Source organism: Mixophyes fleayi, chromosome 1, assembly GCF_038048845.1.
Source record: "Mixophyes fleayi isolate aMixFle1 chromosome 1, aMixFle1.hap1, whole genome shotgun sequence".
Lineage (NCBI taxonomy): Eukaryota > Metazoa > Chordata > Amphibia > Anura > Limnodynastidae > Mixophyes > Mixophyes fleayi.
The window spans coordinates 332,087,405-332,099,586 of NC_134402.1; the positions used below are offsets into that span (position 1 = coordinate 332,087,405).

Here is a 12,182-nt window from a genome sequence, read left to right on the forward strand (position 1 = left end):
GACAGATGGCCATACTTTGGGAACATGGACTCACCTGTATTCCGAGAATTTTAACTTACAGGTCTGTATCCTACTAGAATATAGAAGGAACATATGACAGTCAGCCCTATGGTTGTGCTGACAGTCAGACCAAAAGGAAGAGGCAAACCCCTGGCACACCCAACTGAAGAGGAAAACCAGGTACTTCCATTAAATAAGTTCACCACCCCTAAATTGGAGAGCTAAAATACCTAGAATGGCGACACTGAGGTTTTCTATGATCCTCATATTCTCCTGTCTGCACCTTTGTCTACCTCAAATGTACTTGTTATGTTTAAGTTGTATTTTGTGATTTTCATGTTTTTGTGTTTAATTTGTACTTATGGAATTTGTACTTGTATATTTGCTGTTTATAATTGTACTTTGTGTACATGTAATTTGTACTTGTATGATTTGTATGCTGACTTTTCCAACACTATATAATTTGTTTTTGCATGAACACTTTAACATACTTGCAGATGCCACCAGTTGGGGCCCGATAATCTACTGGGTATATTTGGTAGGTACGAGACCCTGCAAAAGCATAATGTGCAGGATATCTATCAAATACATCCTGCTTTTAGATACCTATGACAATTTAGCTAAATGCAATGCAATTAAACGAAAGACAAAAATGCTGAAAACACTACTTATGTAGAGAAGTCTCTGCTGTACAGCATGTTTTTCAATGTTTAAACACTGATTTTGTTGGAGGTACCAATAAATATAAGCTTCATTTTATCGATAATTTACACTTTTATCCTGTGAGTGGTTGTGCAGGTAGGGGCCCCAGTGCACTGCTTTGCCTGGGGGCCCATAATGCTGTTAAGATAGCCCTGGTCCCCAGTGCACTGCTTTGCCAGGGGGTCTATACTGCTGTTAAAATGGCCCTGCTTACTGTACATGGTCTGCATAAGTCCCTCCATCCCCCTTCTGCCCCTCAAGTCATAGGCAGTTGTGTCATTTGTGTTCGGACATGAATTGCATGCAATTACCTTTATTGGCGTAATGTCCGTTTCTGGGCATAGAGCTGTTTGACACAAGATGCGTTACGCAACTGGCCAGATTCTAATCTAAACTCTAATCTAATTTTTGTGTATTCTTGGGAATTCTTTCAAATTACATTTTCTGTCTTTGTGTTCCATTTGATTGTGTTATAAAACTGTTCTATTTTTGCTCATATTTTATAAAGCTCATTAACATTTCCAAAGTTAAGCTGTTTCCCCTGGGAATTTCCTGAACAAGTGTAATAGCAAGAAATGATGTCCATATGTAGGGAATTGTGAAATTGTGATATGTATATATTATATATATATATATATATATATATATATGTATTTATATCAGAGTGTGCACTGTAAATGATAAGAATATTAGCAATCACAGAAGTGGACCACATAACTTATGAGACTGGAGATAGAAAGCTTTTATTCGGGTTATGGAACTCCTTGATGAAAGGTGAAGGTGGAACCTCCCCCACCAATATGAGAATTGTATATTTACCCCTATCTAGAATTCTGATTGGATTGCAAAATTGTCTGTGTTAAAGGTTTAATTATGAATAATAAGATAGCATTTTCTAATTGCTTTATTTGGATCTTGATAATTACTTCATACTGCCAGGTAGGGAAACCGCAGCACCGTAGAAAAAAGACAATTATGGCTTCAACAATGTTTTGCATTGTATCCGGTACATGACACATCATATATAGTTTCATGCTTTAATAAACACAGATCACAAAGAAATAGGCCAAATGCCTGTAGTTTCAATAAAAAATATGAAATATTTTTTACAAGGTAAATTTTTATACTATATAAAAAGTTTAGTGCTGCGTGGGAAAAAAAAACATTGTTTAATTTACAAAATCAAAGTAGATCAGACAGACAGATACAGGGAAAGTTCTGAGAACAACAAGTTGTTAGGGATATCCTGCAGTCTTTTTTTTTTGTTTTCTATGAGTGAACAGTTTTCCTTACCGAAAGTAAAGATCATCTAGACTGTTTTCTCTATCAAACCCACCGATACACAAACACAGATGTATTTCAAGGGCTCAGTTCACAAAACATGCATGCAGCTTTTTTTAAACAAGATTCTATTTACATGTCCTTGAATTCCACTTAAGCATGGAAATATCTGCAAACATTTCTATCGACAGCCCAGTTATTCAAAGGGAATCAAACGTTTTGCATAGGGATATGTGAATACAACAACAGTGTTAAGCTTGTAGCTACAAAGTACAAATACAAAAGTGGTATTGTAAACTGATCAGTGGTTAAAATATTTCAGGGAAGCAGGGTTCTGCTGTTTAGAATTCTGTGATCCTAAGGCAGGGTTAAGCAACCTGTGGTTCTCCAATTGTTGTGGAACTACAAGACTCAGCATGTCTTGCCAAAGTCTTCTGTATTTCCACAATAGCTGCTGGGTCGCAGGCTGCCTACCTCTGTTCTAAGGCTTACACAAAAGGTAATTAGCATATTTTTTAAAGTTTACAACAACTTTTAATGGAAAAAATGAGAATTACCATATAGAATATTTTAACGTTATGAAATATTAATCTTTGAGTGTGTGAAAGGTACAATTTCCAGAATTATTCCAGACACAAGTTCTAGACTGTATTCTATGTTGTGGTGATACTACTGACTACTATAATATAAAGTGCATGATTCAAAGTCTCTAGCCGAAGTAAAAGTAAGACATCCTTTTCCATATCCAACCTGCGATATAATTGCAGATTATTTGTGTGACCATAAATTAAGCTGCATTTTGTAATGCTTGACATGCACAGTTACCGGACAGGGATTATATATTTCAGGAGCACTTAGATTATAACAGCTGTTTGATAATATCAGTGCGGGATTACATCAAACTGTGCTTATACAAAGCATGCTGCAATCAAGCTAACCCTACATCATTGCTAACACCAGTTCATTTAATGTACTAAATTATGATGTTCTGACCTTGTCCTAGATGTCATGTAGTCTGACTGATGCCATTCAATGACACACATTCTGTGACACACACAGATACAATAGCTGCTCCCGTTGCTTTAAATATTTGCTTCATTTAAATAGACAAAAATATTTCACCAAAGTTGTGTCCCTAAAGCTGGATGCACCTACTAAAATCCTGTCTTTCAGTGTAATGGCCGGACGAATTGTATGTGGCCAAATTGGAACCATCTTGTAATTTGACGGGTGCACAACCAGATCACATGGTGCCCAATGGGAGCAGTTAGTTGATGACTGAGCACACACACACACACACACATACACAGAAATTGTTCTCATCAATGGTGGAAGCCCACACACCTACGGCAATTTAATGTCATCATATGTGGCCAACGTTACAGATCAAAATTATACCTGAGAAAATCCCTTTCCTTCCTTCTTTCCACAATGTCACTTTACAGAGTCTAACAAATAGATCTCCTACATGTCTCATTATATTTTCTCTCTGCATTCAACATGAACCTGTCTCCTATATAAATCTTAGCAGTATATTTACTAAGCGGTGTTTCGCACAACCCCCAGATTCTTGACGGTTTGCCAGTATTTTCTTAAAACTAAATTAAATTTTATTAAAGTCAAAATCAGATGGGCTTGGTCTTTAATAAAATTGTAATTTCACAAAATGATGGATGGCCGACCGTTGGAACCGTTGCTTAGTAAATATACCCCATTGTGTGTTGTGGTACATGATGCTGTTTATATTAAATAGTATTTTTTTAATTGTCCCTCAAAAGTATGCAGTTTGAAATGTAGCATGTATTCTGTCTGCATATCTCCACTTTATAAGCTATTTTAATGAGGCCAAATAAGGGACAACAAATCTTTTTTCCCAGCAAGTGGTTTATGCCATGATTAGACACAGTCGCCCTACTTTAATCCATATGAGGTAAGAATTCATGTGTTCTCTTGTTAACCACAATCATATGAAACACACACTTACATTGTAATTACCCCATCACTTCAGTGGCATTAGTGTTTTGATTTGAATTAACATCCAATCAAAAAATGCAAGTGTTAATGGTCTCTGCATTGTTATTTTGCCGTAAAAACTGGTAAACGCTATGCTGATTATCATATCTGCAATTATTAATCATTTGTGATTACAGAGGCAATCATTTGATTCATCTTGACATCAGTCAGAATTAAACATTTGTCTCAATTGTCAGATTTGTTTCATTAATAGAACACTCTTCAGGGTGTTTTGACATGTGTATAAATAAATAGAATACTTTGGTTCACAATAGCTGAATCATACAAAATGCATCTTGTTTATTCCCAGAATGGCACTTGAAATTAATTACTGTTGCTACCTACGGTAACTTAAGATTTCACTCATCAATAACCATGATAAAATGGATGCTCCTAAATTGCACATTTCCAATGCAAACAACTTTAACTTGTTGTATTTACAGTATAATCAAAGGAAGGCTGAATTTGTATTTAAGAAAGATAACATCTATTTTATATTTCAACTTCCAAATAAGACCTTATTTAAGTCAACTTGAAAATGTAAGGGTATAACTACGGGTAGTGGCAAGATAGCGGTTTCTACGCCCCATGTACATCAGCCACAGGAACATGATTATATGTACCCAGTTAGCCTGTACTTTGCAAAAATGCCGATTTCTTATTACACAAGCTCCTTGAACATTGCCGGCTTCTCAGACACTTACCAGCCAATCATGGATATAGCGTGAGCTTTGTAAGCACACTGAAGGGGATTTACGAAAGTGCAAAACATCCGGGTAAGCAAAGCTTTTATTATGCACAAACCTGCCTGTTTATAAATACAGGTATTTGCACACCCACGTTTTGGAAACTGCACCCAGAAAATGAATCTGTGTCTACATTTGCAGGACTGCAGGTCCCACTGAAAATGTGCATGGAGGAAAGAGTGAGAATGTAACTGGCAGTCCATAGGACCACTTCATTCATTTACCCTTTTCTCCTAAAATACTGCTTGGTTTAGTTTAATTTGTCTTAAATGAATCATGACAGTGAAGGGACATTGGACCTGTCTTTATTACATCTGTCACTTTTGTGTTATTTTTACATTGATTTTAATTGCAGCTAGAAATGCGGTTTATAAATTGTGCATGGAAGGTGTCTGAGGGTAAAATTCTCTGATCTCCAAGAACATGTAAAAAAAGTACATTTGCGGGGTGAAAGTCCGTGGCTCCCAACTACAGACAATGTGTCCCTCATAAATACACCCTGTCAACCCCTTCAACCTCTGTTAAATAATTCATCTTGTAAAATGAAATCTTGTTTTGCCTGTGGGTGCATAAATAGCGCATTCATGTGTCTAGCCCACACTCAGTAAAGAATTGCCCGATCAGTCCCATTTTTCACACTAGTCTCAAATGCCAGATCTATGCAAATGGCGTTGGCACTGCTGGTGGCACGGTTTTGCAGTTTTGTAAACCTTTGTGGTAGCGCTGGTCATCATGTGAGGCCCTGGTAGAACTTCCCTGGCTCCTCTTTTTCTCCAGAACAGTCACATTTTATCTTGTTCTTTAAACTTGGTAAAAAAAATAAACACTGATCCCTGTTTTACTGCACTTGATGCACAAATCATTGTGTTGCAATTATAGGCTTAGGAAACTTCATGTTACATGTGATTCACAAAAAGAAGGGCCTAGTCATAGTCAGCCAAACCAGGAAAAGCAGCTGTAATGAGACATATATGTTGTTTTTATGTGATTATATGTGCGATCCAACTGAGCAACCAATGATCCTATGTGAGAGCACGGATAAATGTGCACACTATACATACAATTGGATGAACTGCAATTTATAAATATATTAGGATAGCTAGTGTTACACTAAGTCAGAGGGCCTAAGGGCAAGATGTTTGTGCGGTAGAGCTAGTGATACGCTAAGGAGGCTGCTCTCCTGACCATGCAGTGAGCTGGCACAACCACAGTGGAGTCTTATATGGGCATTCAGATGACTTTAGAAGAGCAGAGTTGGGGCCTCCCTAGTATATGGACCAGCATAGCTGACCACTCCTCACCGCTGCACCGCTCCAGCAGTAGTTTTGCCATTGGCTACTGCCATGCCCTTTATATTTTTTGCCCGTAAGCCACTCTATTTCTGCATCACTGATTTCTGAATATTTACGTGTCAGCCTTTTCAGGCTACGCATTGCTCAATATGCATTCCAAGAATGACACGGGATCTCACCTATAAACTGTGAGCTGTAAAAAAAAGTGAACTATTCTTCCTGCAGGTAGGATCATGTCACAGCACTGGCTTGTGCCATGCTCTAAGTGCCCAGTGGTTAAAGCGCAGACTAAAAATGCTGGTATGTAAATGGCATGCTCAGAAACAGGAGCTAGGTTAAAAAAATTCCTAGCATATAAAATTTGATGGTAGCACCTTTCATAGCCTTAGCTGTGACACATGTACAAAAATACATGCAAGAATAAAGTGATTTTGAAGTTTTCCACGTCTGAAACATTTACAAATAAAATCGCACACAGTACAAACTGCTCACTAGTGATAATAAATAAAATAAATGATTAGATATCATTATAGAAATACAGCCCAATTTTAGAGCCGAGTGTACCTCATTGCCCTTGTACTGTTTCATATACAAACGGATTGGAATTATAATCTTGGTAATTTCTCATTAAAATCTTCTTCCTATGACTGAATGATTGTTATATATCTGTTATAACCACTGCTTCACATGTAATATTTTAGTCTTTCACTTATGAAGGCAATCGGACATAAACAATTTACAAATGGCAATACAGGCTTAAAAGTTGTATAAAAGACATTTTAACACTTTGAAGAAGGAAAAAATCTCCCAGGTGAAAGGAACTTGTACCCATTTCCAGATGACAGTTTTAAACTGCGTATAGAACCAGACATGTTAATAGATGATGCTGACTGAGTTATGTTTGCTACATTTATGTTTTCCACGTGTTTATGACCATTTGGAGGATTTTGCTGTGCGGCTTCAGCATGCTTCTTCTGAACAGACAATTCTTTTAGTTCAAGATTATCCACAGCTTCTTCTTTCTTGCTATGTCGTGGAGACAGGTTCAATAAACTAAGAACGTCTTTCTTTGAAGTCATTGTTCCTGGAGCTCCACGTAATATTTTGATTGGACCTGATGTATGTTGAGGGCCACTTGTCCAGAACATCTTCAGATTATGGATAGCTTTCACCTTTTCATCAATTGCAGCAAGTTTTAATTTATCTATATCCGGGGCATCAGCAGGGCTGGACCGAGCAGATCCAGCAGAAGAGTATGAAAGCGCTGGAGATGAGGTACTTCCTGCTGGAGATTGATGACCTGAGCTTGGAGATATGTCTCGAGGAGATCTTGAAATGTGGGAACTGTAAGGAGAGCTAGGATATTTCAGTTTGAAGTGAGGCGAATCTGAACTTGGAGAAGGTTGGTTACTGTGAGGGTTTGTACCTTCCTTTAGGGATGTTTCAGAGTTCGCTGGGCTATTATAGCCTGAGCTCACCTTCTGAAGAGAAGAGCTTCTAGTTGGAGGCTTTGGTTTCACAGTAATGGGAGAAGGCATTCCTTTCTGAACAGGTTTGCTAAAAGCACTTGTTTCTGATGACCTGAACATAGAACTGCCATTTGGAGTGGAAGCACCATCAGGTGAATGACTTGTATTATTGAAACTGCCACTTCTTTGAAGACGTTCAACGGCAATCAGATGGCTTTGAGTCTCCTCTAAAATTTTCTGCGCAAGCTCTTCAGGATTAAGCTTGGGGTTGCTCTCTTCTTGAGATTTCACTGTACTATCTGTTTCTGTACTAGACTGGTCTGATTCCCCAGTATCAGAGCTTACAAGTTTTCCAACTTTCTGGAAAGGTGAATTTGGACTTGGAATCAGAGCTAGTTTAACTGGTGAATTTGGTGTGCTTATGCTGCCTTTAGAGTTTACAGACACTTTAATTGTTTCCTGAACATTATCTTGTCTGAGGTTAGAATCAAGGGTTTCTGTGTATGATAGAAGGGGTTCATTGCTTATTATAGAAAACCCGTCATATTCTTCCTGTTCTTCTTTCCCTAATGACATCTGGGTTTGTGGGGAAGACTGGCCTCTTGCTGAGCTTCTGAGGGAATAAATATTTTTTGGTCGGTCATGGTCCTGACGCATCTTATGTTCTCCTTCGGCTAAACAATCCGCTTTAGAGACAAAACTCATTGATGATGCAATTGAACTCAAACTGTATACTGAGATAGCATCTGAAGCCATGCCATCTGGACATGTTGGGGAGAACGGATGACCAGGATACCCGTGAGGCATTGGGTTAGAAACAGACTGTGCAGATGCCAGTGATTCAAGTGATGAAGAACTGTCAAGACTAAGGCGTTTTGGAAGCTCAGTAGAATCTTGAAAAAAAATGTATACAAAGAGGTGGTTAGTACTTTAAAATACAGCCCACATGTATGAAAGTCTGTAATATTCTAATGTATAAATGTATGGTAATACATCTGGCATAAATTCACCTATATATATTTATTATTATATTTTAAAGAAATGTTTTTACATTGAAAAGGTTTACAATAACCCCCACTACCATTAACTGTGAAAATCCCACCTCTGGTATCTCCAAGCTCAGCATTTTAGGGTCCTTCACAAATATAGTACCTACATGGGAGGGCCTGATGTGAAATAGGATCCAAGCTGAGCCATACGTGGGCTTTGCCTCTGTCCTATGGTCTAAACATTCAGGACCCAAAAGCAACTGTGACCATGCTGGACCATGGCATTGATGGGCTAAAGTGGAGAGTGATGATGGGAGAAGAATGTGGAGCCAACATATTCCACATTTTTAGGGAACCCTACAGCACAGGAGGTAGGGATCACAGAGGAGGGCATTTCACAGTTCAGATAATATTAAGCAAGGTGGTAGTGGTTGCTTCTTTTTTAAATTCACTCTAAGGGTGGAACTGTCCTTTTGAGTGAATGAGCTCTTTACTATGGAACAAACCTATGATCACCAAAATCTGAACTTGATGTGCAATGAGCTGAGTTATTTAAATTTCTGTGAACTGAAGTGGCAAACAAATAGGAATATGTTTTGTTCACTTTATATAGAGTTGAACAAGGAAGTTGTTTAGTATACTATAGCGCTTTAATTGATTATGTACATATTGCAGAAAATGGTAAAGACTGTGTGATTCAGCCTTCTTCAGAGAAGTTCTGGTTTATCTCCATGACTTTTGCTTAATGTTCACAGGTAACTTTCAGTACTGGGAGTCTCTCAGCAGTTACTACTGCACTGCTGCATCTTGTCAGTCATAACTTCTACTCCCTACAATTTGGTTGAGAAATCTTATTGTCTTATTTATTTATCTAAGGACATATTAAAAGGTAATCTATAACTGTATTTGTTTTGCAGGGCTTTTCTTATGTTCTGGAAAGGTGTTACTAAAGCAGCTCATACATAGTCCACTATGGCCATTTTGCCTGATTGGCTTTGTTTGTGCACAAATTACACAGTTTGGGTTGCGCAAGTGTGCGCTGAGCAGTGTATTGTAGTCAATTTGGTTTGAAGTGCCGAAATTGGCATCAGAATTGCTGAGTGCATGGACAGTTTAAATCCACTCGCAGAGATTACCTTGTACCATACAGACATTGTTTCTTATAATCCCACTGTCTCCTCCAAAAACCACTCCTTACAATCTTAATCATGTATAATAATTCTATCATGGTGTGGTGAGTATGGGCAATGGACCAAAAATTAGTTGGTAAGGTTCAGACAGACACAACCACTCATATTGTTTATAGCATATAAAGAAAGATAACATGAAGCTATAACAAACATATGTGCTAGGCACAGTCAAACATTTTATTGTGGTTGGAGTACCTTTAATTTCATGCAGTACTTCCACATTTAGGGCCTGTAGAGTCGGGGACAAGTCCAACTCATGAGTGCAAAAAGCTCTATAAGCTAAGGATATGTCCCAGTTTGCACTCCGACTGAGACAGATCTCCCCCTTGCACCTCTCTGCGCTTTGAGAGGTGTAACGGGGAAGGTGGTGGGCAAGCCTAGAAATGTAAAGGCGTGTTCATGCACTTTACATGCTATGCTGAGTTGAAAGCAGCTGCAGATAGGTCTCTAGGAGACGTATCTCTTGCGGGTGCTATCTACTGGTGCAACAAACCTTGCTGTGTTAAAAAAAGAAGTAAAAAAATAATTATATTTTAAAAAAAGGTTGTGCACCCCCTCCCAAACCGCTTAATCAACCTTAGTGCTGTTTGGGGGGAAGTTGCACAATTTTTTTCTTTTACATTAATTTATTTATTCATCTATCTGCTTCACAGGACTGCTGTGAGTGATACACTTATGTGTAACATGCACACCGGCCCATAAGGCAGATAAAGAGGTGTGTTTGTGCAATTTGCACAGTATTGTGAGTCGTATGGATCTAAAGAATCGTGTGACTTGGAATACTGTGTAAGTTACGGGATGCAATTTACACTTACGATTTCAGTCTAAATTGCATCCAACTCTAAATCAGGCCCTTAGTGGTTTATAGAAATAGATTTATTACATTTTCATGCACCAAAAACTAGATTCATTGGGGGAGATTCAATTCAGAGTCAGGTGTCTTTTGAATGTCCGCAGAGAAACCACGCGGCGGTGTTATGGTTGTTATGGAGGAAAAATGAGAGGAGCTTCCTACCATAATTGCCTGCAATGTAGGTAGTGTGATGTCCGCACCTCACTACGCCGGCAATTGAATCTCCCCCATAATGTATTGTTAATTTTCCTTATATAAGTTCACGACCGAAAATCACATATACACAACTGTATTTGCAAAATAACATACCAAAGAGAGCTAGGAGTGACTGTAAAGCAAACTGCATTGTCCTTTTGTTGGCTTGTTTGCCAGTTTTCAAGATGACTTCCTCTTGGCCTACTTCACACAGGTCAAAACCTAAAGCAACAGCAAAAAACAAAAAGTTGTTTCTCTATAACATTCCATCCTTTCTGGAGTAACTAATTTGGCAAAACACACTAGAAATTGTAATTTAACACCAGCCGACATAGTACAAACTGCGCAAGACTGACTTAAAGTGTTCTTCGTCATACACAATGCTATATTCAAACCAATGTGCCTTTAAATACACTGCTATGTTATTTACTATATACACTGCTGTCTTTAACTACTCAAACTGATGCTATTGTGTCCACAAACTAACACATACACAACCTAAAGACTTCACTGACACAATTTGCAAACATAAACTGTGATTCCACACCTATGTACAAGCTCTGAACTCAGTAAATTACTTTGTTGGGCTATTTGTATTTTAAAGCAGTAATCCCACATAAAATATATTTTTTCTTTAAAAAGTATGTTAAGTACATTTTAAGTATGCCTCTAATATTAATTTATTTTAGTTGTCCTTCTACAAATCGTTGTCTCCTTTAGAAGTTCTAGAACCTCTCTAGAAGTTACAAAATATGGCTGTCAGTTGCAGAGACACAGGCTCACAGCTCTCAGCATGTTTTGTGAAGAAAGAGGGAAGAGAAGGATGGCGAGGATTTTACATTACAGAGCATACAGCTCAGAGGAGAGTTCTATGTCCGCATCATGTGCCATGTGACTGTGGTTGTCATGGTAGTCCACGACACTGTTCAAAATTATAAATAATTAATATCAGCCTAAAGAAATAAACCAAGAAAATGGCACATACCAATATTCTTGTTATCAGCTGCCACAGTAATTTATGTTAAAAACCACATATCATTTTTTCATGAGATTGGTGCTTTAACTAGCAACACAAAAAAGAGAGGTAGATTAAGTTAATTTTTTGTGGGTTAACTAAAACATTTCATATACCTAAAGCTGCTAAAAATTCATGGCATCCGGGCAACCTCCATAGTTGAACGCTGATAGACACTTGGATTGGTGCTGATGAGAAATCATGTTCTTTGTCTGTCTGCAGCTGAACGAGGACCTGATGAAGCTGAAGCGAAAAAAAGACAACATTTACCATAAAGTAATAGTCAGAGGCACATTATATCACAGATTAAGAAATAAGCATCTTAGAAATCCATATCGCTCTAAAGATGGCTAACAGACCTGAAAGGAGACATTTCCGTGTCACCTTCTTATACCATTATATATGGTACCAGCTGCTTGGCAACAAGCCCGCACTTT

The 12,182-nt window shown here is 38.0% G+C and overlaps 1 protein-coding gene across 3 annotated transcripts in view; it reads right to left on the minus strand.

Annotated features, from left to right (window-relative positions):
- Window positions 1-1,588: 1,588 nt before the first annotated feature.
- Window positions 1,589-12,182, minus strand: part of TTC28 (tetratricopeptide repeat domain 28) — a 479,060-nt gene continuing 468,466 nt past the window's right edge. For all 3 annotated transcript variants that reach the window (XM_075214617.1, XM_075214609.1, XM_075214626.1), the window contains 3 exons: window positions 11,862-11,988; window positions 10,845-10,952; window positions 1,589-8,396 (listed from right to left, as the gene is read on the minus strand). In XM_075214617.1, coding sequence (XP_075070718.1) covers window positions 6,814-8,396; window positions 10,845-10,952; window positions 11,862-11,988 — 1,818 coding nt within the window. In that variant the 3' untranslated portion in view covers window positions 1,589-6,813. The remainder of the gene's footprint in view (window positions 8,397-10,844; window positions 10,953-11,861; window positions 11,989-12,182) is intronic.